Source organism: Erinaceus europaeus, chromosome 15 (assembly GCF_950295315.1).
Source record: "Erinaceus europaeus chromosome 15, mEriEur2.1, whole genome shotgun sequence".
Taxonomy (NCBI): Eukaryota; Metazoa; Chordata; class Mammalia; order Eulipotyphla; family Erinaceidae; genus Erinaceus; species Erinaceus europaeus.
The window spans coordinates 61,856,695-61,882,297 of record NC_080176.1 but is presented as its reverse complement, the minus strand read 5'-3'; the positions used below and the strand labels follow the sequence as shown (position 1 = coordinate 61,882,297).

The 25,603-nt window shown below is 41.7% G+C and overlaps 1 protein-coding gene across 2 annotated transcripts in view; it reads right to left on the bottom strand.

The window, feature by feature from the left end:
* Positions 1-25,603, bottom strand: part of KATNAL2 (katanin catalytic subunit A1 like 2) — a 94,890-nt gene that overhangs the window by 40,660 nt on the left and 28,627 nt on the right. For both annotated transcript variants that reach the window (XM_060173829.1, XM_060173830.1), the window contains exons 4-11: positions 23,723-23,765; positions 22,030-22,147; positions 19,647-19,745; positions 14,753-14,851; positions 14,266-14,343; positions 10,575-10,673; positions 7,408-7,471; positions 7,102-7,220 (exon numbers count right to left, since the gene is read on the bottom strand). In XM_060173829.1, coding sequence (XP_060029812.1) covers positions 7,102-7,220; positions 7,408-7,471; positions 10,575-10,673; positions 14,266-14,343; positions 14,753-14,851; positions 19,647-19,745; positions 22,030-22,147; positions 23,723-23,765 — 719 coding nt within the window. The remainder of the gene's footprint in view (positions 1-7,101; positions 7,221-7,407; positions 7,472-10,574; positions 10,674-14,265; positions 14,344-14,752; positions 14,852-19,646; positions 19,746-22,029; positions 22,148-23,722; positions 23,766-25,603) is intronic.

Here is a 25,603-nt window from a genome sequence, read left to right as displayed (position 1 = left end):
GATAAAACTCAGTTTCCGGGAGTCGGGCGGTAGCACATGTGGCGTGAAGCACAAGGACCCGCATAAGGATCCCAGTTCGAGCCCCCAGCTCCCCACCTGCAGGGGAGTCGCTTCACAAGCGGTGAAGCAGGTCTGCAGGTGTCTATCTTTCTCTCCCCCTCTCGCTCTTCCCCTCCTCTCTCCATTTCTCTCTGTCCTATCCAACAATGATGACAACAGCAGCAGCAATAATAACTACAACAATAATAAACAACAAGGGCAACAAAAGGGAAAATAAGTAAATAATTTAAAAAAAATTTTTTTTTAACTCAGTTTCCAAGCTTTCAGAGAGAGACCCTTCCCCAAAGCATGTTCCATATGGACACAAAAGCCATAGAATACATAAAATTGGTTGATAATTTCCCCTTAGAAAGGAGAGTCAGTGGTTTATTCTCTTTTTAAAAAATGTGTTTTGTCTCATTTTTAAAGATTATTTTAATATTTTTTATTTTATTGGATAGAGACAGAAATTGAGAGCAAAGGGGGACACAGAGACACCTGCGGCCCTGCTTCACCACTCATGAAGCTTTCACCCTGCAGGTGGGGACCAGGGGCTCGAGTATGAGTCTTTGTGCACGGTGACATGCTTGCCTTATCAGATCTGTGACCACAAGCCCTGAGCGTCATTCTCAAAATGAAGAATTTCAGGAAAAGCATCAAGTTCTAACCACAGACAAAAAAGTACAAGAACTTTCCCCCCTGTAACCTCAAATGATTCATGAGGTCCCCCATACCATCCCAACACTGCTGTTCGTAGTCTCACAGCAGAATAAAATTTTATAGACTGAACAAGACTAGGAAAGCAGGAGTCGGGCGGCAGCGCAGCGGGTTAAGCGCAGGTGGCACAAAGCACAAGGACCTGAATAAGGATCCCAGTTTGAGGCCCCGGCTCCCCACCTGCAGGGGAGTCGCTTCACAAGCAGTGAAGCAGGTCTGCAAGTGTCTGTCTTTCTCTCCCCCTCTCTGTCTTCCCTTCCTCTCTCCATTTCTCTCTGTCCTATCCAACAACGACATCAATAACAACAATAATAACTACAACAATAAAACAACAAGGGCAACAAAAGGAAATAAATAAATATAAAAAAAGAATAGGAAAGCAACCAGCAAAAACAGACATACAAAGAGCTCTAAAGGGAGATGTAGTGGTGACAGAAAAAAATACATAAAAAAATTAAAACTTTTTCTTTAATTCCTAAAACTGGTCTCTTGAGCACCATATATAGCTTTTCACTGGGTGATCAGAGAAAGCAATAGAAATTTAGAAAAGATAGAGGCTCTTTAATAGATATAAGGGATTTATTCTCTGTGTCACTTAGCACTGGCAAAAATAAGAGGAGGAAGGATTCACGAGGGCAAAAACCATTTGTGTTTTTCCTGAGCAGTGGGAGGCTCTTCTTCCCTTCTAGGTCTGTCTCCCTGTCACCCAACTACATAGTTTTCCCCTTTGCCACTGTTTGTGTGTGGAGTATCCATACTTGTACTCATGTACTTTCATTTCACAGAATCTTATTCAACCAAGACGGTTGACTCTACCTCATAATGAGCAAGGCCAATGGTGGAACACTCATCACACCTACCTTTTAGGTACAGTGAGACTGTTTCATTAGAAACAAGTAAATTTCTTCTTTGTTAGAACAAGAAAAGCCCAAATATATCTGATGTGAAGGATGACTATAATAGCAGCAATATACCTAGTAGTGGAAAATGGATACTGGAACTCTACAAGACTGAGTGTTCAGTTGGGAAAAGAAGCACATTGGAGCTTTCAGCCCTAAACTGAGTCTCACTGCTTCTTCCACTGTCAAAGACAAAATAGGATTCTGGGTAAGTGCTCTGGAAGCATTACTCTAAAATTTTCAAAAGAACTTGGAAGAAGTTAAGCCATACATTGGAGTAGAGGGGGTTGAAAGACGTAAACACCAACAGGTGTGTGCATTTGCTACAAAGACCACTCAACTACTCAATAGCTTCAACTCCTAAGAGATATAAACATTAGGAGCTGAGGAAGGAACATAACCCAAGGGTTCCCTATAAATAACTCCTTAATTGAAATACAAGAGAAATAAATGGTGGGAAAGCTTCTCTGGTTTAGGGGAAGGTCCTGAAGGGATAGCTTTATTTGAAAGCTAAGGAGCTTGACAGCATGACCAACATTTTCCAGGTGAAGATCTTTCAAGAGATCAGAAAATAAAGAAATTTCTGAAGAAAAAAAGAGAGAAAGAAAGAAAGAAAAGAAGAGAAAAGAAAAAAAAGAAAAGAAAACAAGATGAGATCCCTCAAGCTTAGCATGGGTTATCTGATTTTTTTTTGAATTATTTGCTAATGTCTAAAGTAGAAATGTGTTTCACACGAACACACTTATCAACACATGTTGTTTTCGCCGGGCTGGCTTCACGGGCGGGTAACAGACAGACAACCCGGGACTCATGGCTGGGTTGTACGCAGTATCTCTTTATTCATGCAGGACGCAGCGCAATCTATACCAAGCTAAGCTAAACTAACTACTACAAACAATCTTGTCCTTATAAATATACTAGCCCAGTAGGGTGGGAACAGGATTCGACGCAGAGAGGGTGGAGAGAAAAGTGACTGGTGAAAATCAGGGTATGACAAGGAGAGGGGGCAGGCAAGAATTCTACCACTGAACCACTAATGCCCTGGAGGGAGGGTGGTGCTTATTAACAGTGGTTATGTAAATAGAATGAAGTGGTTATGTAAATAGAATAGTGTTAAGCAGGGGGGATTAAACTAAAGAAACAGAAGGGGTTTTTAGAAGCATACCAACAATAACACAAAAGTCTCTTAAACTCATAGAAATATGTTAAAGTTAACTCAGAAGTAAATAAATGCACATATGGGCATTGGAACATGACTTTCACTATCAGAATGGCAAAGTATTGGTCAGGGTGTGGAGCAACAAACACACTCAGACACCACTGGTGGAGATGTAAACTGGTGCAACTCTATTAGCAGGAAATTTGGCAATTTAATTTTCTTTGTTTTCTTCCTCCAGGGTTATCCGCTGGGGCTCAGTGCTCCCACTACAAATCCACTGCTCCTGGAGGCCATTTTTGCCATTGTTGTTGTTGTTGCTACTGTTATTTTTGTTGGACAGGACAGAGAGAAATTGAGAACGGAAGGAAAGACAGAGTGGGAGGAGAGAAAGATAGATACCTGTAGACCTGCTTCCCTGCTTGCGAAGTGACCCCCTGCAGGTGGGGACATGGGGGGTCGAACCCAGATCCTTGAGCAGGTCCTTGTGCTTTGCACTATGTGCACTTAATATGGTGCGCTTCCACCTGGCCCCAGCAATTTCATTTTCTCTGATCCATTGATTCTACTTTATACTATTATATAAGGAAAAAATGTATATAGCAAAACTGCCCATTCATATTTGTCCATAATATCATGAGACTAGAAACATCTGAAATGTCCATCAAGAGAAGACTGGTGAAATACCTTTTGGTATTTACCTATGATGAGATGCCATGCAGACATATAAAACAAGCTCTGCCTCTCTATAATAATAAGCAATAACAATCAAGTTATATTGCTAACGAGGGCAGTGCAAAATACAGGAGGGCATGTGTACTATATTCTTACTTATATTTTAAAAGGAAGGGAGAGACAGTTGTCTACGCTAACACAGAATTTGACAAATGTTTTAGAAGGCCACACCAGCAACTGTCTTAGTTGCCTCTGGGGAGAGATCTCAAGAGTCTATTAGACTTTCATACATTTTTTAAGACTAGTTGCTTTTTACATATATTGCAAAGGAAAGGAAACATGGTAGGTAAGAGATCATTTCCTCACTCAGAATTCTAACAAAGTAATGCTGAAGAAGAGGAGAAAAAAAATTTTTTTGATGCTAGAGTTCTGTGGCTATGCAATTTCACCATTCCTAGCAGACTCTTTCTTTTTTCCTTTTAATTTCAAATAGAAACAGAAACCTTGGGGAAGAGAGAGAGAAATAGGAGAGACACCACAGCACAGCTCCATCATTCAAGAAGCTTCTGATGGCACAGTGCATGCATGGTGTTCCCATGTGGTGCTGGGGGCTTGAACCCAGGACCTCACATATAGTGAAGTGTGTGTTCTACCAGGTGAGCTATATCCCGGTTCTGGGAAACTTTAGTTAAATAAAATGCTGTGGGAGGTGGTAGGGAGCTGAGAGAGTATTGAGAACCTGTGCACGGTGATGGAAGAGGACTTAACTTAGTTGGTGGTGGGAGTGGTACACAGACACCTATCATGGGGAGAAAGGAAACAGTACTTATGTGATGGCACCTGTCTTGTAAATCATTATTTCCCTAATAAAATATTAAAATAAAGAAAACCGATGTAGTCAGAACAAAATACACAGAATGGAGAATTCTTTTTAAATGACTTAACTGGTTATCCAACATTGAACAAGAAACCCATTTAGTTTCCTATTTTGTTAAGGGGCTGGGAGGTGGCTCACCCAGTAAAGTACACACATTGCCATGAGTGAGGACCTGGGTTCTAGTCCTGCATGGGGAAAGCTTCACAAGAAATGGAGCAGGGGAGAGTTGGGCGGTGGTGCAGCGGGTTAAGCGCACGTGGTGTAAAGCGCAAGGACTGGCATGAGGATCCCCACCTGCAGGGACATCGCTTCACAGGCAGTGAAGCAGGTCTGCAGGTGTCTTTCTCTCCGCTTCTCTGTCTTCTCCTCCTCTCTTCATTTCTCTCTGTCCTATCCAGCAACAATGACATCAATAACCACAATAATGTTAAACAACAAGGGCAACAAAACAGAAAATAAATAAATAAATATAAAATAGAAAAAAGAAAAGAAATGGAGCAGGGATTCAGGAGTCTCTCTCTCTCTCTCTCTCCTTATCAAAAAGGAAAATAAAAAAGGCAACTTGGAATGGTGGAGCTGTGTGTGTTGTAGGAACCAAGCCCCAGTGATAAGCCTGGTGGCATTTTTTTTTTCATGATTACTGGAAAACGTTTGCATTTATCCTTCTCTCTAAATAAGGCCTGAATAGGGACTATAATATGATCTCTTTCTGAGCACTGTGCAGTATCTTGGGCTTCTACATACCACTTTCCATAACAGCAGAAAACTGACTCTGGGGGCATCTATAACATCTTGATGTTACTCAGCACAGAGAAAATTTATGTTTAAAATAATGTCTTCTGTCCAGTAAAAATTCTAGCTACTTGGATTTCAATGGTTTGAAATTCAGCAAATGAGGTTCACACGGAGCCCACAAATTTAGGAAAAGCTACACTTAAATCCCACCTTTGAATAAGACACTGGATTAGAGGTAAGACAAGGAAATAGAAGATGTCAACACAAATTTCCACAAGTTACAGTACTGAATGGATAATAAGAATTTATAAATTGTTGGAGGTGACACCAAGGTCACACACACGCAGAATTTCTAGGCTGGTGTTTTGAGACAGAGAAAGACTGACAGAAACACAGAGAGGAAGAGACCCCACAGCACTAAAGCCTCTTCCAACACCATAGTACCTCCACATAGTTTATGGCAGAGGGATCAAACTTGGGTCATGAACATGACAAATAAGGTGTTCTATCAGTTGAGCCATGTTGTCAACTCCCAAAGCTTCCACATTTGTAATAATGTGAGAAAAAATATCTGAGTGATATGCAACAGGTCATTTTAGGTAAACTAATCCTTTAAAAATATTTTATAATGACTTCCTAAAAAGTTGTAATATTCTGAAAATACATCATCCAGGGGAATGTGATTTAGCATACTATTTAGCATACTATTTTCAGAAAATATGTCTTTATCTAGTTAGTATTGATTACTTCTCAACCATTCTACAGAGTTCAACAGTTTAACAGAATTTCTGAGAAGAGTCATATTATATTGAGGCATAAATCACAAACAGGTGTTCTCATAATGGAGCTAGAGTACATTTTAAAAAAATATTTATTTATTTTCCCTTTTGTTGTCCTTGTTTTTCATTGTTGTTGTAGTTATTATTGTTATTGATGTCATCATTGTTGGATAGGACAGAGAGAAATGGAGAGAGGAGGGGAAGAACAGAGAGGTAGAGAGAAAGATAGACACCTGCAGACCTGCTTCACCGCCTGTGAAGCGACGCCCCACAGGTGGGGAGCCAGGGGCTTGAACCGGGATCTTTAAGCCGGTCCTTGCGCTTTGCGCCACATGCGCTTAACCCACTGCACTACCGCCCGACTCCCAGTACATTTTTATAATACAAAATATACCACAGTCTGGGAGTGTAATATTTTAGAGGTTGAAAGAAATTATTCAGAAAGGGTAAAAACCTCTACACCCTGTGGGAACAAGAGAAGAAAGCTGCTCAGAGCACGTAAAAGAATAATTATGTCTTAAGTTTCTTGATTTTTCTAGAGAGTACCTAGAATAGAGACTAGCAGATAGTAATAGCCTCTCAATAACTGCAAGTGCTTAATAAGAAATACTTCTCGGGAGCCAGGCAGTAGCGCAGCAGGTTAAGCACATGTCACAAAGCGCAAGGACACACATAAAGATCCATGTTAAAACCCCTGGCCCCCACCTGCAGGGAGATGGTTTCACAAGTAGTGAAATAGGTCTGCAGGTGTCTGTCTTTCTCTCCATCCTCTGTCTTCCCTTCCTCTCTCCATTTCTCTCTGTCCTATCCAACAACAATGACAGCAATAACAATAACAACAACAATAACAAGGGCAACAAAAGTGGAAAAATGGCCTCCGGGAGCAGTGGGTTTGTAGTGCAGGCACCAAGCCTAGTGATAACCCTAGAGACAAAAAAAAAAAAAAAAAAAAAAAAAAAAACACCTCTTCAGATATTTCCCTCCAAATTTCATTCCAAAATTGCTGAAGGGTATGATTAATAGCCAAACATAGTAGTAATTTCATTTCTCAAGACTTGGATAATCAAGATCCAAGAGAAAACATAAATATCAAGTAAAAACAAAGGAGCTCTAGCATCATTTTGGACCACTGTATTTAGTAGGATTTGTTAAATATCCAGAAAAAATAAAATCAATAATAAAGTCTTCCTTTGAAAAAATGTATAATATAATCAGAATTCCTACCCGGACAAGTTTTTCTGAATCCCCTCTCCACTTGCTGACAATGGTGGATGCAGAAATGTTAAAGAAAGTTGTTTTGCATTCTGTGGCTACAGCTTTGGCCAGTAAAGTCTTTCCCGTACCTAGAGACACATATGGGTAAAATGTGAGTGACATTTGAACTCTGTTCTTCCACTTACAGACTCACAAGTGAAAGAAGGGGGCATTACTTTACTCATTTGCCCCAAGCCTGGTGTGATGATTAAAGAGAGCCACCCATCTTCTGCAAATGCACTTAATACCAAGACCCAAATGGAGAGCTGTGCTTACCTGGAGGGCCATAGAGCAGTAGTCCTTTCCAGGGGGAAAGAATTCCTGTGAATAGCTGTGGGTACTATGGAAGCAAGAAACAATGATGAGGCTTTATATCAATCAGAACTCAGCCTGAAAACCTTGGGCACAGGCCAGCTAGTGGAACTAGAGTGAAAACAGGATAAGTCTAGGAGACAGCTCATCCCTTTTTTAAAAAATATAATTGCTTCTATTTAGATGCATTTCACTTTTATTTGCACACTTGATAGGAGCATATGGTTTAAGTACTGTGACTTTTGAAGAAAGCAGTTATATAAAGGGAAAGAGAGACATTGTCCCTTTCCCTATCAGCAGTTAATTTTCACATGTATAACACCATTTTCTCCCCAAAGTTCTAAATGTATTTGTCAAACTGCATTTTGAATGTTGCGAGGTGGGTGTGAACTTTAAGATAAACGTGGGAACCAACAAAGATGTGTGTGAAAAAAAAAAACAGCGCAATGGTGAAATATATTTTAGAAACTGGGAACACTAGTGCTAAATGCATTATAAAACACTAAATTCAAATATGCATGGACTTCAGGAAGTCTCTTGTGCTCAAATTCAGAGATTCTAGAGCAAGCAGAAAATAAGGGTAGTGGGAAAACAGTAGCAGAATTCTAAGTAACTACTAGTTTCTTGATAAGAGTCATGCTAAATCATGATGCTATCCAATAAAGAACGTATACTATGGGGATAATATATTTAGAGGTCCAGTGATAACGGATAAATGATAATCTATAATTTCTGAAAGTCTTTTACTATAGACAGTAAGAAAATACCCTCAGGTTCAAACACAGGAAGAAAGAGGTGGCAAAGACAATCAAATTTATTGAGTTTTTCCTCCTTAGAACAGAAGCATCTTCAAATCAAAGGCTGTATGGGTCCAGTGATTGAAATAAAAAGTCTATTCAGGGAGTCGGGCTGTGGTGCAGCGGGTTAAGCGCAGGTAGCGCTTCTGGCATAAGGCTCTGGGTTCAAGTCCCCAGCTCCCCACCTGCAGAGGAGTCGATTAACAGGCAGTGAAGCAGGTTTGCAGGTGTCCAACTTTCTCTCCCCCTCTCTGTCTTCCCTCCTCTCTTCATTTCTCTCTGTCCTATCCAACAACAACGACATCAATAACCACAACAGTATTAAACAAGGGCAACAAAAGGGAAAATTAATAAAAAAAAATTTTAAATTTAAAAAGTCTATTCAGGGAGTCGGGAGGTAGTGCAATGGGTAAAGCACACGTGGTGCAAAACACAAGGACCGGTTAGGATCCCGGTTCCCCACCTGCAGGGGAGTCGCTTCACAGGTGGTAAAGCAGGTCTGCAGGCATCTCTCTTCTCTCTTCCTCTCTATCTCCCCCCTCTCAATTTCTCTCTGTCTCTATCCAATAACAAATGAAAAAAAATTTTAAAGTCTGTTCAGCTGAATATATTTGTACTCCTGACTACAGGACATGTGAAGGCATAGTGTATTTCTCCAGCAGTTGAATTTGGACTTGGCCTTAACACATTGGTCAGTGGGACCATAACAAATGTAAGAGACCTGAAAATAGAAGACTAGCAAATATATGTACTATAAGGAGAGACATGGGAGTCCAGGCATTGGCACACCAGCAGAGCACGCATGTCACACTGTGCAGTAACTCTGTTCCAATTCCCCAGTCCCCACTTACAAGGGGTAAACATCACTAGTGGTGAAACAGTGCTGCAGGTGTCTCTCTTCTTCTCTCCCTCTCTGCCTCCCCCTTTCTTCTCAATTTCTCTCTATTTCTATCCAGTAAATAGATATATTAAATTAAATATAAAGGGAAATGAGAAATGCTCATGAATTTCCTGCTCTTTCTTGGGATCTGTCTTTTCTTTCTTTCTGTGGGAATTATGCCACCCTGTGATCAAGATGTGACTTGCCCGCTGAAGGATGAGTGGCCTCAGCTGCTCAGCTGTCCTCCTGTCTATCCCTGCTTTCCCAGCCTCTCCATCTTTCCCACCACCCTGACTAATGCCCCAGACATGTGAGTGAACCCAACCAATATCATGTTGATGATGCAAAGGACCAGCCCAGCTGAGCCCACTCTGTTCTCCCTTCCCACAGAATTGCAAAACAAGTTAATAACTGGTTGTTGATTTAAGGTACTTAGGTGTGTGGGTGGTGGTGGTGTGGATCTGTTTATAGTAAAACACGTATGACATCACTACATTTTTAAACCAAAATAAAGAGCCTCACTTTTCTATTTCCCCACCTGTTTAGTGAGCCACTCTGCACTGAGGCTCGCAGGAGTCATCAGTGAGCTCAACACATGGTTCCATAGGTCCCTGCCCTTGGAAAGACTTGCCTTGTCTTTACAACCAGCCAAAAGCAAAACCCCAGATGACAGGGGTGAGGAGAAGGGAGGGTGTATAAAGCAGGGAGGCCTTCTGTGAAAGGGGGAGGGTGTATTGCTATTATAGAAAGTACAATCTGGGGGAGGCAGGCCAATTTGGACCAATCGATACTAATGGACATATCTAATACACTACAGAGCCTTTAGTATTAAATTACCAGACACCGATCCTTTAATATGTACCGTGATGATGAATCATCTAGAATAAAAACCTGGAGTTGGTTCACCTGGTAGAGCACACACCTATGCTGTCGAGCCTGGGCATCTATGGAGATGCCATGGGCAGGACTGGGAAAGTTCCAGGAATGCTTCTGGAGTATCTCTCCTTCTCTCTTTCCCTCTCTTTTCTTTCTCTCCCTCCCTTTCTCTGCTCTCTACAAATAAAAGAGATGGAGAGAAAGAAACAGAGAGAGAGAAAGGGGGGAGGAAGGAAGAAATGAAGAAAAGGAAGGAAGGAAGGAAGGAAGGAAGGAAGGAAGGAAGGAAGGAAGGAAGGAAGGAAATTGGGCTGGTAAAGACAATTAAAGGTATTATACATGTTTGAGGTCCTGGGTTCATGCCCCCAGTGCCACACAAAAATAAATAAATGAACAAGTTTCTAGGACTAAAACCTTAGCACTCTTGTACTAATCATAATTCTGATCAAGTGTTATGATATAAGCTAAAAGTCTTCTACTAGACACAACAACACCCTGTCCTCTTCCTGCTGGGCCTGACTTACAGTCTGTCCAATGGATATTGAACAGAAATTACCCCCAGAGGCTTCCATTCTTACCCTGATAGGATACACAACAGCTTCTTTGACTAACTGCTTGGCTGCATCAAGTCCAATAATGTCATTCCACTTTATGTTTGGATTATGGAGATAAATGTCCTGCAATGCACATTTGATTATTTTGTTAAAACTAATGTTTTCCTCCACAGCTGTAATAAACACAGGGACGAGAGAATCTTTAACTTACAATAGGACATAAATTGCAAGTGATAAAAACATTTCATATTAGATGCATGCACATTGTAATTTTGCCCTCGTTGACCAAAGAGATGCCATGAAAATATTCAGTACTTATTCCTGAAAATGCTATTCATTCTATCTTATAGAAATGGGAGGGGGCGATGGACTGTTTCTATCTTGAATTAATAGCAAACTATGCTTATTTATGACCATAATCAAAGAAACTGCACAATATGCCTTCAGATTAATCTAGTTTTCACTTCTTTTTTTTTATTTTTTAAAAGTTTTTTTTAATATTTATTTTATTTATTTATTCCCTTTTTGTTGCCCTTGTTGCTTTATTGTTGTAGTTATTATTGTTGTTGTCATTGTTGGATAGGACAGAGAGAAATGGAGAGAGGGAGGGGAAGACAGAGAGGAGGAGAGAAAGACAGACACCTGCAGACCTGCTTCACCGCCTGTGAAGCAACTCCCCTGCAGGTGGGGAGCCGGGGTTCGAACCGGGATCCTTATGCCGGGTCCTTGTGCTTTGCGCCACCTGTGCTTAACCCGCTGCGCTACAGCCCGACTCCCTAGTTTTCACTTCTAAACATAGTTCCTAAACTGGCGTTTGGTCTCTCTCTTACTCTTTGAACTGGCAAACACTTTCTTAATTTGTTGCATAAGAGAGATAATGCTCCTCCGAAACCAATTTCTTCTCATCCCTAGTGGCTGTTCCTTACTTTCATCAGGAGCAATTGCTCTTGCAAAATTCAAGGAAGCCAACAGCCAAGCAAATATGCAGTCTTTTCTTATAGTGCAGCCCTGTAGTAACCATCTAGGGTAATCAATTAAGGTAGCTTTTACTGATCACTAATTTACAGTTTCAAAACTTCAATTTCACAAGCCTTTCTTAGGAGGAGCTGTTAAGGCAAACTGAATTATCTAGAGCGTTACATTAAAAAAAAATCAAAAGCTTCCTTTCCAAAATCATTTTGAATGTCCATAGAACAACCTGGAAGCATTTTTATATTTATTTAATTTTAATCAATAATACAAGTAAGTGGTTCAAAAATATATCAGTTTGAATTTTTTAATTTTTTTATATTTATTTATTTTCCTTTTTGTTGCCCTTGTTGTTTTTCATTGTTGTTGTAGTCATTATTGTTATTGATGTCATCGTTGTTAGATAGGACAGAGAAATGGAGAGAGGAGGGAAGACAGAGAGGGGGAGAGAAAGTTAAACACCTGCAGACCTGCTTCACCGCCTGTGAAGCGACCCCCCTTCAGGTGGGGAGCCGGGGGCTCAAACCGGGATCCTTAAGCTGGTCCTTGCACATTGCACCACGTGCACTTAAGCCACTGCACTACCGCTGGACTCCCCTCAGTTTAAATGTTTTAATGCTAGTGAAGTATTGTGTTCCCACTCTGTCCTCCAACATCCCAATTTTCTCACTACGGTTGCAAATATCTGTTAGAGAAACTTTACACAAGTGGCCATAAGACATAAGATCTATTTCTGGATTGGATGATGAAGAATAACCTCAGTCTTTTAATATTCTGGGAGAACCCACCCATCTTTATAGCCTAGCAAACTGACCCACCGACGACTCTCAGTCTTATCACCACTCATTCTTAGGAAAACATTCACACACAGGGTAACTCCTCAGGACGGACACACAAACACACACACACACACACACACATATGATATAACTTGCCTTCTAAAGTTGACTATGAGTTTGCACAGAAATGTTTAATTTCTTAATAAAGTTTCTTTTTTTAAAAAGAATTTTTTAATATTTATTCATTTATGTATTCCCTTTTGTTGCCCTTGTTTTTTATTGTTGTAGTAATTATTATTGTTGTTGGATAGGACAGAGAGAAATGGAGAGAGGAGGGGAAGACAGAGAGGGTAAGAGAAAGATAGACACCTGCAGACCTGCTTCACTGCCTGTGAAGGTGGGGAGCCGGAGGCTCAAACCGGGATCCTTCCACCGGTCCTTGTGCTTTGTGCCACCTGCACTTAACCCGCTGCACTACCGCCCGGCTCCCAGGAAGTTTCTTTTTCACCCAAAAGTTATCAGTCAGAACTTGATAGGACTGTCGTATGAAATAGTGAGCTCCTGATTACCAAAAGCATTCAAGTAGAGGACTGCCTCTCAGGACACTTTAGAAAGAATTCCTGGGGGGGGGGGCAGGTGGTGGCGCACCTGGTTGAGTGCACGTTCAAATGCACAAGGACCTAGGTTTGAGCCCCCAGTTCACACCTGCAGGGGGAAAGCTTTGTGAGTGGCAAAGTAGTGCTGCAGGTGTCTCTCTGTCTCTCTCCCCCTCTATCATCCCCTTCCCTCTCAATTTCTGTCTGTCTCTATCCATTAAATAAATAAAGATAATAAAAAAAATTTTTAAAGAATTCCCAATAGAAACATTTCAGGCTTCTTTAGCTCTGCAACTTCTACCATCACTAAACATGTCAGCCTTTTGTAAAATTAGTAACAAGACTGTTGAATTTTGTGTGTTTAAAAAAAATTTTTTTTCTCTGCTCCCTTACGCTTCCCAATTGCCACAGCCTGCTCAACCTGTCATCCTCTCTTAGTAGTGTCTTTATCTCCATCTCTTCAATACCCAGTCACCATGTTGTCACTAGAACAAGCTAACAAAGAATGTATGTGATTATCACATTCTCCTGATGGGCACCTTTCAAAGACTACCTCTTCCTGCAGATGGATTTCCAGTCCTGGGTCTTATTTGCCACACCCTTCCTGAACCCTGGCCTCTCTCTCCAGCCATTTCTCACCATTCCTTGTGTCTGACTTGGCTCACCAGAAACAATGTACAAACTACTTAATGCCAGTTTTAAACATCTCTCTGAGCTTGTGAATGTGTCATTTTCCCACTGAGTCTGAGATTGCCAGAAATTACAAATGTCTCCTGAAATCCAAAATCTAGTCTTTTCCAAAGACTGGCTCCAAACCACACAGGTAGAAAGAGGAAGTTCAAGATCCTAAATCCTGGTCAAGCAATTACAATGCCTAGATCACCAATCATTAGACTTTACTGACTTTAGGTCCCAGGGTGAGCAGGTCTGAATGGTAAGATCTTCCAACAAGCTTGCTTTTCATGGAAATTCCCAATGATGAAATCAGCAGGCTCTTCATACTGCTGCTTTTCTAGGCTTTGACTATATAAATGAGAGGCAGGCATGGCATGCTTTCTCTTTCTCCAAGAGTCCCTCTTTCCCTGACTAATGGCAGTCATCTAAACTTTCACCTGTCCCTTCCTTTCTAAGCCATTTTCTCTTTCTTGGCCTTTACAGTGAGATGGTGGGCTTTTTATATTGTAATTTTATGATTCTATAATTTATTTATCATGCATTATTGTGCTTCTAAACAATATGAGTGCCTTTGCAAGTGGGGGCACTTTATAAATAAATGATCATATTTATTGTTATTAATAAAAGAAGCAGCCCACAATGCTCCAGGAGCCCCAGTCGTCTCCGTAAATTTGTGAATTGAATATCAGATCTTACCCGGCTTACCACAGCTGCCAGTTCTCGCATCTCACTGTTCATGCCAATAAATGCACTCAGAGGTTTCAGCAATCGCTCCTGATGAAGAGGACAGAAAGCCTCACATTACAAAGCTGCTTTCTAATTTAGGGGAAAAAACTGGGGGCCAGGCGGTGGCACATATTACAGTGTGCAAGATCCTAGGTTCAAGCCCCTGGTCCCCACCTGCAGGGGGAAAGCCTTACAAACAGTGAAGCAGGTCTTCTACAGGTTGTCTCTCTGTCTCTCTTTCTCTCTATTCCTGCCTCCCCTCTCAATTTCTCTCTGTCTTTATCCAATAATAAATAAATAAATACAATATTTAAAAAAAAGAAAAAGAAAAGCTGGATCTTGGTGACACAGGTGGTATCAGATGGTTATGACCTTCAAGTTGATCTTGGGATTTCTCTGAGTACAAAGTTGTCTGGTTTTTGGCAGCTGGTAAGAACATTGCCTCTCAGACACTTACTGAGGGGTCTGGGTTACAGTCAAAGCTGTTCAGGCCAAGTTCACTACTGGCTCCTTTGATGGCATCTGTGAGCAGCCCTCGGAAGTCAATGATTTGACCCTGTTAGGGAATATTGGTTATTTACCACATTCAAACATGAGGAACGGCTATGTTTAACAGCACACATTCATTACAGCAAGACACATTTATGTACTACGATCAGTAGGGCAAACTTAAAGTGAAGTTTAAAAAAAATACAAAGCAAAGTCCTGTGTTAATATTGAATGAGATGATTTTCTCATAGGGAGCACTCTTAAAAAAATAAACTACAAAACCAGAACACAACGGGGAGACACAAAGTAAACTTGCACTGGGTTTGATGCATTGCACCAACACAAAGGAGTCTGGGGAAGAAGAGCAAGGAAAGGGGGAAAGGGGTGGCTTTGGGGTCCTGGCGCCTGATGGTGGAAAAGGACCTAATTGGGGGTGAGAGTGTTTTACAGATATCTGTCATGGTGAGATGAGGAACTGTACCCATGTGTCAACAACTAACTGTACTATAGACCATTACCCCTCCCATAAAATGACAAAAATACTTGTGAGTAAATCTTTCAGAATGAAGTCTATTTGAAAAAAAAAATCATACATTTTTTTCAGCTCCTAACACATAACATTCTATTTTTTTACTTGTCTGTTTCCCGACATAGTCTCATTCTTTTTTTGTTTTGTTTTGTTTCTCTTATCGGGGGGATTAATGGCTTATAGTCAACAGTAAAGGACAGTAGCTGGTACATGGGTAGTATTTCTCAGGTTTCCACATAACAGTCTTTTTGTTTGTTTCAAAATGTACTAGATTTTTTGTTTTTTTAATTAATTAATTTATAAAATGGAAACACCAACAAGACCATAGGATAAGATGGGTACAATTCCCACCACCAGAACTCTGTATCCCACCCCCTCCCCTGATAGCTTTCCTATTCTTTATCTCTCTGGGGGGTGTGGACCCAGGGTCATTATGGGGTGCAGAAGGTGGGAGGTCTGGCTTCTAACTCGTTCTTTTAAAACTGTCCACACACGGGCAACTCATTGACCCAAAGAAAGTTCCTAGTCATTGACTGTGATGTACCTTCAGTGACAGTGTACTATACACTGAATAATAGTAGAATGCCTGGCACAAAACAGACATGCAAGGTATTTTGTGAGTATCATTTCCAATTCGTTTTAACACCTCTCTTAGTAGGGAGTGGCAGCTCTGTGAATTCATGTATTCTGTGCACCGACGCTTTATAAGTCATATCTAATGATAATATTTTCTGATAGTCTACTGTTTAATCAATACATTTTCTTCATGCCTGTTATATGAAGTAGAAACTTTTTAATTTTTATGAAACCCAAATTGTTACTGTTTTCTTTGATAGTTTATAATTTTAAATCTTGTCTAAGAAGTCATTGCTGACTTCAAGAATACAAAGATTCTCTCTGTTTTCTTCTACATACTTGTAGACCTAGTGTCATGTCTAATTAATTTTAGGGTATAAGGAAGTACAGTTTAGGTTATCATTTTCTTTTTTCTTCCCAGACAATAATTTTAGTCCACCTGCATGTTAGCTATCAGGCTCAGACAAAAATTATTAGTCATGGACCCCTTGGAATATACCTAAAATAGATTTCCTAGCTTCTTCTCACCTGAAGACCCCTAATTTCATTTGCTATATTCCTACCTTTGCATTCCTGTTTATTAAACATTTTTTCCTGCTATATATCTTACTGCTTTTCAGCCACCAAGTTGCAGATGCTACTGTGATTTCATTCTGAATTCCCTGGGAAGATAACCTCATCAATGTGTCTTGAAGTCTCACCTCTCCAGAGCCCTACCCCACTAGGGAAAGATAGAAACAGGCTGGGGGTATGGATCTACCTGCTAACACTCATGTCCAGCAGACAAGCAATTACAGAAGCCAGAACTCCTACCTTCTGCACCCGATAAAGAATTATAGTCCATACTCCCAGAGGGATACAGAATAGGAAAGTTTCCAATAGAAGGCATGGTGGGAACTATATGGAGTTACGCCCTCTGTTATCTTACAGTCTTGTTAATCATTATTAAATCATAATAAAATTTTGAAAAGAAAAAAAACCTAAAAACAAAAAAGCACACCTACAAAGTTAGCAAGGGCCACTTGGGAATCCAGAAATTAGAAATACTAACAAGGTAATAAAAGACATTTAGAAGCTGGGCCTCAGCCTCTACATCTGCATTCGGTTTATTAACATATGAAGTTATTTTATGCTGAGGACGTTTCTTCTGGTAAGAGAATTTATAGTCAGCCTCTCAAAGGCTAAGTGGTAGATTAGATAGAGCTTTCCTTTGACCTGATGAGAAATATCCATTTATATCAACAGGAGATATTCACAAAAAAAAAAAAATGCCATAAAGTCTTTATGTACTGAAAACACACTAAGACTGCTGATGCCCAAGGGAATATTTTGCCAGTTGAGAAACTGATTCAGATGTGCTCTCTGACTTCTAACTAAATAAGTGAGATCCTTGAAAGGATACTCTTCAGACTGATGAGCTTTCTCCCTTAATTTCCAGGGAGATGCTTCGGTGTCCTTTATACATACACACACACACACACACACACACCACAATTCAGTTTGGCTGATAAGAGCTGGACTGTGGTAAGTCAGAAATCCTATGGTTTGGGAATTTGGTCAACAAGATGACTCAAAAAATTACAAACTTGGACATTATGATCAATAAAAACACGTTGGTATTTTTTTTTTTGCCTCCAAGGTTATTGCTGGGGCTCAGTGCCTGCACCATGAATCCACTGCTCCTAGAGGCCATTTTTCCCCCCTTTCGTTGCTCTTGTTGTGGTTATTATTGTTACTGTTGATATCATTCATTGTTGGATAGGACAAAAAGAAATGGAGAGATGAGGGGAAGATAGAGAGGGAGAGAGAAAGAGACACCTGAAGACCTGCTTCACCACCTGTGAAGAGACTCCCCCGCAGGTGAGGAGCTAGGGGCTCAAACTGGGATCCTTACGCCAGTCCTTGCACTTTGTGCCATGTGCACTTAACCCACTGCGCTACCACCTGACCTCCCATGTTGGTATTTTTTTAAATAATTTTATTTACAGAGTTAGCTGTCAGGCTAACTGTCAGGCTCAGGCAAAATTAGTAAAGTCACGGGCCCCTTGGGATAGACCTAAAATAGACTTCCTGGCTTTTTCCAAAATGGAGACCCCAAATCTCATCTTCTATATTCTTACCTTTAGGTTCCTGATTATTAAACAAATTGTTTTGCTTTATATCTTACTGCCTTTCAGCCATCAATTGCAGATGCTACCATGATGCCAACCTGACTTCCCTGGGCAGATGACCTCACCAATGTGTCCTGGAATCCCACCTCACCAGAGCCCTACCCCACTAGGGAAAGATAGAAACTGGCTGGGGGGTATAGATTGACCTGTCAACGCCCATGTCCAGTGAAGAAGCAATTACAGAAGCCAGACCTTCCACTTTCTGCACCCCATAAAGATCTTTGGTCCATATTCCCAGAGGGTAAAGAATAGGGAACCAAAACATGTAGAATTGCCAAAACCATCTTGAGGAAAAGAAACAGAAATGGAGGCATCACACTCCCAGATCTCAAACTATATTATAAAGCCATCATCATCAAAACTGCATGGTACTGGAACAAAAATAGGCACACAGACCAGTGGAACAGAATTGAAAGCCCAGAAATAAATCCCCACACCTATGGACATCTAATCTTTGATAAGGGGGCCCAAAGCATTAAATGGAGGAAGGAGGCTCTCTTCAATAAATTGTGCTGGGAAAACTGGGTTGAAACATGCAGAAGAATGAAACTGAACCACTTTATCTCGCCAGAAACAAAAATCAACTCCAAATGGATCAAAGAATAGGGAACCGTCCAATGGAGGGGAAGGGATACAGAACTCTGTTGGTTGCAATTGTATGGAGTTGTATCCCTCTTATTGATCATTATTAAATCACTAATAAAAAAATGTTGAAAATTACTACCATGATGCCAACCTGACTTCCCTGGGCAGACAACCCCACCAATGTCCTGGAACCTCACTCCACCAGAGCCATAATCCACTAGGGAAAGGTAGAGACATGCTGGGGTTATGGATCAACCTGTCATGTCCAGCAGAGATGCAATTACATGCAATTACAGAAGCCAGACCCCCCCCCACCTTCTGCACCCCATAGAGGTCTTTGGTCCATACTCCCAGAGAGATGAAGAATAGGGAACCTTCCAATGGAAGAGATGGGATATGGCACTCCAGTGGTGGCGGGAATTGTATGGAATTGTACATATCTTATCCCACAATCTTGTCGATCATTATTAAGTCACTAATTATATAGTTTTTAAAAAGTTGAAAAATAAGAAAACACAAAGCAGAACTTGGACTGGGATTGTTGTATTACACCAAAGTAGAAGACTCTGGGATGACAGGGAGGGTTCAGGTCCTGGAACATGATGGCAGAAGAGGACCTAAAGGGGGTTGAGCTGTTATGTGGAAAACTGAGAAATGTTCCACATACACAAACTACTGTCTTTTACTTTTGGCTGTAAACCAGTAATTCCCAATAAAAGGAAAGAGAAAAGAAAATGAAAATGAAATCCCAAAACCCCTTTCTTGAACCCCTCAATTTGCAAATTATAAAACTGATCACTTTAGAGATGGGCTATTCACTCACCCAGAAAGAAGGTTCAGGTTCAACCCTTGGGGCTCTTATCCTACCCAGGGCTCACCTACCACATGGCCGACCTTTGATCACTACATATTTCACTGGATCATAATACAATTTAAATTTTTTGTTTGTTTTTAAAATAGGTTTTTGCCCTTCCAGTGTTGGGCTAAGAAGATGCACTGACTTTCTGGGGGCGAACCCTTTCTTCTCCAGAGCCTTTGCTGATTCCAGATACGTTCAAGCCAAAGTTAGCACTCTCCACGCTCGAGTTATGGACAGCCTGCTGGAGAATAGACAACAATGAGAGACAGTCAGCTGTGGGGATGCTTGCTGTGTCTGCCTATTTCATCAGCTCACACCAAATGCTGAACTCAGTCCTTAAAAATGGCAAACCCCCAGTGGAATATGAACTCCTCCATGCAGACTGAACAAGATGAACCAGCAATAAACCTGCACTGTCTGGAGGGTGCTATCCCTGGAAGCCTCAGTTCTCTTTTCCTATAGAGTGTATGTCCATGACTCACCCCATCCTCACACATTGGTTTGTTTTGTCTCCTGTGACCAGAGGGTGTTTATAGCAGGACATGGCTGAGTTTGGAGAGGTGACGCCAGCAGCCAGCTCCCTGTGCAACTCATCCTGCCTCACTTCCACTTTTCTTCTGAGTTAAACTGCAGTACCAGGCCACATGATTTCCTTAAAGGCAAGAGCTTCCTTTGACCCACTGAAATTCATGATATTTATTTGTTTGTTTGTTTGTTTTTGCCATTGTTGGGACTTCACTGATCTTAGTTGACTTTTTGAGAGAGAGACTTCAGAGCACCAGAGACCCTTGCCCCTCCCTCTCAGCCTTGCCATCGTAGTACCATGTGGCACATTGGGAGGCCCAAAGCTAGGCTACAAAGCAGGCACCCCCCCCCCAGCTGAACTGTCTTGCTGGGCTCCTCCTTTCTAACACGGATATCCTCAACATTCTTTTTCAGTTGATTAACTTGTTTTGTCCTGAACCTGGAAGTGACAGTATGGATCTTGAGGTCACACAGGAACTGTGGATTTCACCTACCAGCTGAGTTCTCTCCTCTAAACTGCTCATCTCCACCCCCGGGAAATCCTATGGGGACCAACCCTAAGCACCTTGTAGAAACTCAACAGAATACACTGAGACCCAGTTACACCAGAAAATGTCACAAACTGACTGCTGGGAACCCAGCAACGTGCTGCTGGACAGGAAGACCTGCAGCTTGCAGTTTCTATGGATGAGAGGTCCAATCAATGGAACTTGGGCAGCTCGATCAATGAAGCCAGGCCTTCTGCTCTAATGGGGCTCAGGACTTACCCACTGAGACCCATCACTCAGCACTCAGAAAGAAATATTACAATAAAGATAAGATATCACGTTGGGGGCAGGAAGGAGTCCTCCCATTCAAATTAAGAAACATTATGCAGGGGGCTGGGTGGTGGTCCACCCAGTTGAGCGCACACATTACCATGTGCAAGGATCCAAGTTCAAATCCCTGCTACCCACCTGCAAGGGGGAAGTTTTACAAGTAAGGGAAGAATGCAGATGTCTCTTTTTCTTCTTCCCTTTATATCTCTGCTCCCTTCTCAATTTCTTTCTGTCTTGTCAAGTTAGAGAGAGAGAGAAGAAAAATTGCTAATGAGAGAAGTGGATTCTTTGTGCAGGCACCCAACCCTAGCAATCATCCTGGTGGCAAAAGAGAGGGAAGGAAGTAAGAGGGGGGGGAGGGAGGGAGGGAGAGAGGAAGGAAGAAAGGAAAGAAGGAAGGAAGGGAGGGAGGAAGGGAGGGGAAAGGAGGAAGGAAGGGATGGAAAAAGAAAAGAAGGAAGGATGGGAGGGAGGGAGGGAGGGAGGGAAGAAAGATCAAGACAGTCGTGTTATAACTGTGCAGCATAGTGCAGCGCAGGGCTTGCACACCTGAGTTTGCTAAGTTTGAGCACCAGCACCACATGTGCCAGAGTAAGGTTCTGCTTTTCTCTTTCACAAATCTTAAAAAAAAAAAAAAAAAAAAAAAAAGGCAAACCTAGGGGTTTGTCTGGGTTTTTTTGTTTGTTTTGTTTTGTTTTGTTTTGTTTTGGTCTGGGTTTTAATCAGCATATAGGAAGCAAGTCTACAGCTTAATGATTAAAAAGGCACAGGTCTTCAGGTCTTTAAAAAAAAAAAAAAGTGCGACTTCTTGGATTTTTGTTTTTTTTGCCTCCAGGGTTATTGCTGGGGCTCAGTGCCTCTACTATGAATCCACTGCTCCTGGAGGCCATTTTTCTTCTCACTTTTTATTGCCCTTGTTGTTATAGTTGTTGTTGTGGGACGGGACAAAGAAAATCTAGAGAGGAGGGGAAGACAGAGGGGGGGGAGAAAGATAGACACCTGCAGACCTGCTTCACCGCCTGTGAAGCGACTCCCCTGTAAGTGGGGAGCCAGGGGCTCGAACTGGGATCCTTATGCTGGTCCTTGTGCTTCGTGCCATGTGCGCTTAACCTGCTGCGCTACCATCTGGCGCCTTCTAGTGATTTCTTTTCAGCCACCTGTGATCTTAAAATTTTGTCCCACCTGTTTGGGATTCTCCTTGTGGGGTGATCTGCTGTCCCCTGGTTTCCCCACTGTGGTTTTGGACCGAGGCCTTGGCTGATCAATCTTGGGGAGATTTTGACAACTGTCATTCATCATCCTGGGGGAGAGAACAAAGACTTTGGAAAAAATTATTCCAATCATGAAATTTAAGGGAATTAAGAACATTTTCTTTTTAAAGCTATATACTTATTTTTAGTTATGACGGAGACTGAGCGGTACCTACAGCCTGCCCCACCACTTTTGAATCTTCCCCCCTTATAAGTGGGCACTCGAGGCTTCAAGCCAAATCCTTGCACATGGTAACATGTGTGCTTTACTGGTGGCACCACCGCCTAGCCCTCAGTGTTTCCTTTCTTTCTTTTCATTGCTCTAGCCTTGGTTCCCATTGCTGGAAAATTCTGTGGGAGTAGTTTTACACCTCTATATGTATATGATACTTGTCACGAGGGTTCCAGGGCTCTGGCTTGGAATGCATGCCTTCCCTGGGTAAAGCATGGGGTTCTAGCCTTAGCACCGCATGAATGCGTCAAGGACAGCACTAAGGAAGCTGCCTGCATGCTGAAGCAGTGTTGTATTGTTTCTCCTCTAGGTCTCTCCCTCTTTCTTCTTTGCCCCGTTTTTCTCTCTTTTATAAAAAGAGGGGAGGAGAAGTTGAGCAATGGGTTCATTCCCAAGGAGCTGCACAAAACAGAGCAAAACAAAGTTACAGTTCTGTGGAGCACATTCAACACAAGTTCAGCAAGAAGGTAGATTTACCTCAGCAGGCAGCTTCCTTCTAAGCCATCCTCCCCAGTCTTCCTGGTTCTGACCTGCTTCTGTGGCCCACAAGGTTCCTCCAAGACTGGGACAGCAGGCCCACGTCCTCCTGGTGGCCCCTGACTCACCTTTGTCATTTCCTCCCCATATTCCCTAGCTTCATATTCCCAAGACACATCGCTTTACGAGCATCCCCCCATTGCTTCTCCTACCTTCTTAAGCAGTAGCACACAGACCTGGGGAAAGGTGCAAAGGAGAAGAGTCCTTTCACTTATATTAAGAAACATAGGATTGGGTAACCAGAGGTATAGCACCAGCTTCTTTATGCATGAGGTTGCTAGGTCCCACGTTCAGTCCCTGGTAGCACCAGAAGCTAGAGCTGAGCAGTGCTCTGGCAAAATAAATAAATAACAGGGGGCCCTAGCGGTAGTACAGGGGGCTAAGCACACATGGCGTGAAGTGCAAGGACCAGGGTAAGGATTCCGGTTTGAGCCCCCGGCTGTCCCTCCACCTGCTAGGGGGTCAAAAAGGGAGAAATAGTATGTCCCGGGTCTTCACTATGTGTGGGAACCCACTATATGTCAGAAACTTGCTCCAAGCATGGAAAAAGAAAAGCTAGGAAGAGAATCTGGCTCTTCTCATCTCTGAGGTCTATCCTTTTCAGACCACTTTGTCAAGAAACAGAGTCTACATGGATGCAATTATTTGAGAAAAAACCAGGAGAATGGACAGACCTAGGACCATATCCTGGATATCCACTGGTAAGATGCATGGCCCCCAGGGCAGGGACACCAAGGTCACAGAACCTCAGTCTAATAATGGGTAGACAGTTGTGGAGCTGCACTGGAAAAATCTGGAAACAGATCCTATAAATCCCTACACTGAGTTGGTCAATATGAATCACCCTTTACATTACCTTCTGGCCTTCCCTCCACTTCTTGGTGGTAGATTATTTTCAGCTATAGGAAAAAAAAAAAAAAGGAAGAGTTTAATTTTTTAAAATTTTTTCCCTTTTGTTGCCCTTGTTGTTTATTGTCGTTGTTGTTATTATTGTTGTCATTGTTCTTGGATAGGACAGAGAGAAATCGAGAGAAGAGGGGAAGATAGAGAGGGGGAGAGAAAGATATAGACACCTGCAAACCTGCTTCACCACCCGTGAAGTGACGCCCCTGTACATGAAATCTGGGGGCTTGAACCAGGATCCTGATGCCAGTCCATGTGCTTTCCGCCATGTGCACTTATCCCATTGCATCACCGTCCAGCTCCCAAAGAGTTTAATTTTTAAGAGACAAGAAGTCCTCTGTTATATTTATTCTTTTACATTGTTTTTAGCATTTGTGTTATACTCTTTGGAAACCAGAAACGCTAAGCTGTTCTCATCAAGAGAGAAAGGAAATGATCAACAAAGAGAAAGATGCCTCCTTTAATATTTCCACACAAAGAAAGTCTTCAAAGGTCTCAGATATTAAATAGGCAGGACCATGCACCAAAATTAACTCAAAATGCATCAACGATCTGGATATTAGACTTGAAGCTATAAAATGCATAGAAGAATATATTGGTGAAACATTTCAGAACCTTAACAGACATATTTAGAGACTCCACCCTATGGGCAAAGGAAACAAAACCAAAAAAGAATAAAGGGAACTATATCAAATTAAGAAACTTTTACACATCAAAAGAAAATTCCATGGGGGGGTCGGGCGGTAGCGCAGTGGGTTAAGCGCATGTGGCACAAAGCACAAGGACCAGCGTAAGGATCCCGGTTCGAGCCCCCGGCTCCCCACCTGCAGGGGGGTCGCTTCACAGGCGGTGAAGCAGGTCTGCAGGTGTCTATCTTTCTCTTCCCCTCTCTGTCTTCCCCTCCTCTCTCCATTTCTCTCTGTCCTATCCAACAACAAACGACATCAACAATGGCAATAATGATAGCCACAGCGAGGCTACAACAACAAGGGCAACAAAAGGGGGAAAAATGGCCTCCAGGAGCGGTGGATTCATGGTGCAGGCACCGAGCCCAGCAATAACCCTGGAGAAAAGAAAAAAAAAATTCCATAGGGATAAATAGGAAACCCAGCAAATAGGAAAAGATATTTGCACACTATACTTCAGATAAGCAGTTAATGTCAAGCCTCTATAAAGAATTCCTACAGCTCAAAAAAAAAAAAAAAAAAAAAACAACCCAATTAAAAAGTGGACAGAAGATATGAATAAATGGTTCTCTAAAGAAGAGATACATATGGCCCACAGACATGTGTGGAAATGTTCTAATTCACTCATCTTAGAGAAATGAAAATTAAAATCACTTTGAGATTCTACCCCACACCTGTGAGAATGGGCTCCATCAATAAAACAAGAGAAGATAAGTGTTGGAAAGGATGTGGAGAGAGAGGAACTCTACTACATTCCTGGTGGGAACGTAAACTGATGCAACCACTCTGGAGAACAGTCTGGAGAATCCTTAAACAAATACAAATGGAAATATATTATGACCCAGCAATTCCACTGCTAGGCACATAATTTGAATGGATATATGCACCTCCATCTTTATAGCAGCAGCCTTCTTCACAATAGCAAAAAGTTAGAAACAACCAAAATACCCTTCGACAGATGATTGGATTAAAAAATATGGAACATATACTCAACAGAGTATTATGCAGCAAAAAAGGGATGATATTGTGTTCTTTGGTATAAAGTGAATGGAATTAGAGAAGATGATGCTTAGTGAAGCAAGTCAGGAGGTGAAGGACAACTAACAGAATGGTTCCACTCATGTATGTAATATAGATCACTGAATATC